Raw genomic sequence first — 6,000 nt, forward strand, 5'->3', positions numbered from 1 at the left:
GTAAAATATATTGTTACTCTCCAGGATCCCAGTTAATCCAGACCCTCCTCGGTGGGCTTTATCAAATACCACCCTCACCTTCCTGAATCTTTTGCTGAATCTCATATAAAGTTTTGTCACAGAACCTCAGATTTTTCATAAGGTTTTGTGTACCATCCCATGCCTGTGAATTGCTCTCTTTGCTTTGTTTTTATTTTTTATTTTTGTAAGAAGTAGCCGGCAAGTATCTTTCTTTGCTTTAGAGATGTAAACAGCTTTGTATTTTCAGATTAACTTTCAAGAATGTTGAAAATGCTTTGCTCACTCTTCGTTTCTCTCTTCCTCCCTCTCAGGACCTATAAATGGCACCGCCCAGCCCAATGGACAGATGCCCCAGGCTGCACATTCTGTCAGTGCTGTTCTCCAAGAGGCCCAGCGACATGCTGAAACGTCAAAGGTAAAACCAGCAAGCAGCTGATATACATTCCATCAGCCCATGTTTCCAAAGCCCATGTTCTCAACCATTCGCATTGTTCCAATAACTGCTCTTTTAAAAAGCCGGGTGCAGTAGCTCACACCTGTAATCCCAGAACTTTGGGAGGCTGAGGCAGGAGAATTGCTTGAGCTTCAGTTCGAGACCAGACTGGGCAATATAGAGAGAGTTGTCTCTACTAGAAAAAAAAAAAAAATTAGCCAGGTGTGGTGGCATGCACCTGTAATCCCAGCTACTGGGGAGGCTGAGGTGTTTGACTGGCTTGAGCCCAGGAGATCAAGGCGGCAGTGATCTGTGATCACACCACTGCATCCAGCCTGGGTGACAGAGTAAGATCCAGTCAAATAAATAAATAAATAGAAAATGTAGTTCCAACAACTGAGACGTTACTACAATTTAATTTAGTTCATTGCTTGATATTTGTAATCTTAAAGTTACACATGCTGGAATCAAAAGTTAAAACCAGCTATCATCACACTGCCTAGGAAAAACGTAAGCATTTCCTTAACACTCTGAAGTTAATTAGCTACGTTTACTTTGACCAAAGTGGTTTTCTTGGTTTAGTCAAGTGATCTTAGCCCTCTCTGATAGTAGCACATCCAAGTTTTAAACGCTTGGGATTTTACTTGCCTTTTTTGAGTAAAATAGAGCAACTAGTAGTCTGAAGCCCTATATGAAGCGTTAACTGGCCCCCAAAATCAGATTAGAAGACTGTTAAAAGAGTTACACTGTAAATAGGGCAGGGCACAGTGGTGAGCACCTGTAGTCCCAACTACTTGGGATGCTGAGGCAGGAAGATCACTTGAGCCCAGGAGTTCAAGGCTGCAGTTGAGTTCTGGTTGCACCACTACACTGCAGCCTGGGTGACAGATAAAGACCCTGTCTTAAAAAAAAGAAAAAAGACAAAAAAGGGTTTCACTAAAAATGTGCATTTTCTATTTTCCCCATTAGTGTCCTTCCTACATACATCCCCAGGTGACGGAGGAGAAAATACATTGTAAAATAATAGCCAAATTGGTATAACATTCTCCATAAAATTTTTCAACCAAATAGATCAATGAGGATTCCTTTAAATCTATCTTAAAATCATAGCTAATAATTACGATTTAGTTACTAATTTAGTTCAAAACTTCTCAGCTGACTGTATAAATTCTGTTGAATATTTCTCATGTGTGAGTCAAAACAACCTTAAATAACTGTGACAACAGCATGTCACCCAGCTAGGACAGGCAGGGTGCTTCACTTTAGCAATTTTTCACTTCTTTTGCCCCTTCATTTTGTCCATCAGCCAGTCATGAAAACAACTAAATCTTGGTATTTATTGAACTTCTTATAATTTTGACAATCACTGCAGGCCTTTGAAAGTTGTATTTCTTTAATGTTCTCATTATCTTCTCAAGCCTGACAATCTCCTCATGCAATGTGCTTTCAGCTATTATTATTTTCATTATTTCTATAATGCCAGTTGAAGGAAAGCATTTAAAAATACTGAAATAAATAAAAGAATCCTAGAATAGAAATCACTTAACTATATGTGAACACCAATTCCCAAGCTGCCTGTTCAGAAATTTAAATAAAAAGAAAAAATACATCACCAGTTAAATAGCTTATCATGCGAAGTAAATAAACTAAATAAAACAGAAACTAAATCAGAAGGCACTTTATTAGAAAAAAATTCCAAATTTAATCTTCAATGGTAAGAGGCTACTAAGCAGAGAACGAAATAAACTGGAACCCTGATAAACTGTAAATTGAAATGATAATTATTACTAAAACGGATTCAATCCAGTTGCCTGGGGATGTTTCATTATGTAAATTATTATTATCTATTCCAACATTGGCAGAGGAAGGGCTATGCGTCTATTAGACTTAGGCCAAATTTGGCGTGCTAGTTTCTACCAATAGCACATGCTGGTGATATTACTTTTCAGAACTCACATATTTATCTCATTTGATCTCATCACAACCTGAGACACAAGTCATAATAAGGACTATGGGGCTAATTTTATATCCAGTGAACCAGCCAACTTTCATGCAGTTGAGAAATGGTAAACTGTCCAGACATGGTGGCTCATGCCTATAATTCCAACACTTTGGGAGGCCGGGGCAGGCAGAGCACCTGAGTCCAGGAGTTGGAGACCAGTGGCCAATATGGTGAAACCCCGTCTGTACAAAAAATATGAAAATTAGTTGGGGCTGTTGGCACACACTTGTAATTCCAGCTAACCGGGAGGCTGAGGCATGAGGATTGCTTGAACTCGGGAGGTGGAGGTTGTAGTAAGGGGAGATCCTGCCACTGCACTCCAGCCTTGGTGACAGAACGAGACTCTGTCTCAAAAAATAAATAAATAAAAATAAAAATAAAATAAAATAAAGAAAAAGTAAACTTATAGAGACCAGATGCCTTGTTCTGATTTCTGGCCCACCACACTGCCTTCCCTGAAGCTGTGAGGCCAGCTGGAGCCAAGCTTGCAATCGGCTCCTCTCTAAAAGCCCACAGTCCTGGCGAAAGGCACCTGTGTTCTCAGCTCACCAACATAAGGAGACATTGTCCCCAAGATCAGGCAAAAAGGTCTTTGCCAGGAAACATATCCTTTGTGCCTACGTTTGCACAAAGCTGTAGCCAAGAGAGAACTGTTTCCATTCACTTCTCCCCTTCCATCTCCTTCATCCTAATCAGAGTAGTACATTTAAGCCAGGAGACTGTGTGGAGGTTTTGGGAAGTCCTCAAGCCCCAGGAGTTGCCGTGTGTTTCTACTGTGTGTTGTGTGGAATAGGAGCAAGATAATTTTACAGATGCTTACTCCTGACACGAGCTTCACAACCAGCTCAACTCAGACCAAGAAAAAATGCATCCCTTCCTATATGCCGAGGACTCTGGTGGCTTGGCTTGGGAACCAAAGAGTGAAGTCATTTGGCTTCCATTTTGAAGGAATGAATGAGTCGAGGGTGGTTTATAGACTGAGGCAACCCCACAGGAGATACACCATGAAAGCCCCTTTAGAGACACACAGCAGCTCCTGGATAAGGCAGGTTCCAAGGAGGTGATACTCGTATGATCTAAATACAACACACCTCATTGAACATGGCCAGATCTTCCATTTAGAGTAGACTTGGTAGATGAGTGCCACAGGGTAACTGAACCCAGGTTTGGCTGCTCACCACTTAAAAGCCAGACTCAAGAGATTAGGGATGATGGGAGGAAAAGCTGGTTTATTTGGAAAGCCAGTAACACTATGAAGATGGTGGACTAGTGTTCTGAAGTACAATCTTAAATTTTTCAGGCTAACTGGAGGAGTTTAATGGGTGTGGGATATGGGGAAGAGGAGTGAGTTGGGGAAAGAGTTGAGATCAAGGGATGACCAGAGACTGCAGACATCTGGGTGCCAACAAGGGTCCAAAGAGGTTGGGAACTTCTCTGTCCTTGGTCAGGTCACAATGGTCATATAAATCTTTAACAAAACATAGTTGTTTACTTCTCTAATCCCAGAGTTAGTTTTTAAAACTACGTGATTGCTGGGTTTGCATGTTTATCTCAATGCTCTAAAATTATCCTTGCCTATGTGCAGGAATGGGTAAAGGCCACTTTAAATAAAAATGAAGTTAGTTACATTCGTTTTTATGCTGTTCCACTGTGACAACAGGAAATACTGTTAAAGGCCATTTGGGCCAAGTGGGGTGGCCGTAATTCCAGTTACTCAGGAGGCTGAGGCAGGAGGATCACTTGAGGCTAGGAATTTGAGACTAACCTGGGCAACACAGTGAGACTCCGTCTCTAAAAATATATATATAGAGAGAGACATATTCTGGCTGTGTTGTCCAGGCTGGAGCGCAGTGGCATGATCTCAGCTCATTGCAGCCTCCACCTTCCAAGTTCAAACAATTCTCATGCCTTAGCCACCCCAGTAGCAGGGACTACAGGCGTGTGCCACCATACCAGGCTAATTTTTGTATTTTTAAAAGAGACAGGGTTTCACCATATTGTTCAGGTTGGTCTTGAACTCCTGGACGTAAGTGATCCACCTGCCTGGGCCTCCCAAAGTGCTGAGACTACAGGCATGAGCCACCATGCCCAGCCAAAATATTAAAAAATTAGAAAAATGATTATTTTTAATTTTAAAGACCATTTAGAATAATTGCCATATTCCAGAACAAAGACGAGCTCATGAACAACCAGGAGTCTCAGTGACTGAGGGACAGAGGCTCCCCAGGGGGCAGACAGAGACTCACATATCTATGGCATGGTCCTGTCCACTAGGGTTGTTTTGTCCACTGGGGCTGTTTTGGGAATAAAGAATGCGACTCGGGAAGTTGAGACGGGAGGAGCGCTTGAGCTCGGGAGGTCGAGGCTGCAGTAAGTCCAGATCGCGCCACTGCACTCAGCCTGGGCGACAGAGTGAGACCCCGTCGCCATTAATTAATAACAATAAATTTAAAATTTCAAAAATTAAAAAAAAAAAAAAAAGAATGCTGCTGTCATTCGGTTGCAGGATAAGAAGCCAGCCCTCGGGAACCACCACGACCCGGCAGCGCCCCGGGCCCCGCACGCCCCCAAGTCCAGCCTGCCCCCGCCCCCTCCGGTGCGGAGGTCCTCGGACACCAGCGGCAGCCCCGCCACGCCCCCCAAGGCCAAGGGCACAGGCGGCGGGGGCTTCCCCTCCCCACCCGACGACTTCCTGCCGCCGCCGCCACCGCCGCCGCCCCTGGAAGACCCAGAGCTCCCGCCGCCCCCCGCGGAGTTCATGGAGCCGCCCCCGGACTTCGTGCCCCCGCCCCCGCCGTCGTGTGCAGGGAACGCGGGCTTGGAGCTGCCCCCGCCGCCGCCGCCGCCGCCCGCGCCCGCCCCCGACTCCGCCAGGCCGTCTCCCGCGGTGGCCAAGAGGCCTCCTATGCCCCCCAAGAGGCACGAGAACCCAGGGACCCCGGGCGGGGCAGGAGGCGGGGAGCAAGATTTCATGTCAGACCTCATGAAAGCTTTGCAAAAGAAGAGAGGTAACGTGTCCTAGGGAGGGGCATGGTGAGTGTGCCAGAGGGAGAGGCACCGCTGACCCGGAGCGCAGGTTTTGCTAGTAGATTATCCTGACATTTTGTTCATTTCAGATAAAATGTGATGGGAAACTTCTCACTGTTGTGCTCAAGTGCAGCCATAAACATTAACCCAATAGAGTTCAGAATATCTGCCCAAATGTACATATTGCTCCTATGTATTTTCACCTAAATGGAATGTATCTTCCCTTCCAGGTTACCTAAAGTGCTGTTTTAGGTTCATTTATTTTATTATGTTAAGAAGCATCAAATGAATAAAAGTTAAACGTTTTTCCTGAAGATGGTATTTCTAGAAAGATTATTGGGTCCATCTATCTTGAAATCAACACTAAAATTAAAAATAGCTTTCAACATTCCATGCCTTCTTAAGTCTTGGTGACCTCAGATAGATTTTTCATCTCTACCTCTATAACCTTCAGAATTTGCAGGAAAATCGAGAGAGGAGAACGAGAAAACGTGACAAGCAGAGCCTGTTTCCTTTC

The 6,000-nt window shown here is 44.2% G+C and overlaps 1 protein-coding gene across 6 annotated transcripts in view; it reads left to right on the top strand.

Annotated features, from left to right (window-relative positions):
- APBB1IP (amyloid beta precursor protein binding family B member 1 interacting protein) overlaps positions 1–5,797 on the top strand; it is a 128,968-nt gene extending 123,171 nt beyond the window's left edge. For 3 of the 6 annotated variants that reach the window (XM_065520428.2, XM_045399714.3, XM_074001258.1), the window contains 2 exons: positions 333–436; positions 4,939–5,797. In XM_065520428.2, coding sequence (XP_065376500.1) covers positions 333–436; positions 4,939–5,478 — 644 coding nt within the window. In that variant the 3' untranslated portion in view covers positions 5,479–5,797. The remainder of the gene's footprint in view (positions 1–332; positions 437–4,938) is intronic. The other 3 variants (XM_074001257.1, XM_045399716.3, XM_074001259.1) reach the window with 1 other exon arrangement.
- The last annotated feature ends 203 nt before the right edge of the window (positions 5,798–6,000 follow it).

The sequence above is a fragment of the Macaca fascicularis genome, chromosome 9 (assembly GCF_037993035.2).
Source record: "Macaca fascicularis isolate 582-1 chromosome 9, T2T-MFA8v1.1".
Taxonomy (NCBI): domain Eukaryota; kingdom Metazoa; phylum Chordata; class Mammalia; order Primates; family Cercopithecidae; genus Macaca; species Macaca fascicularis.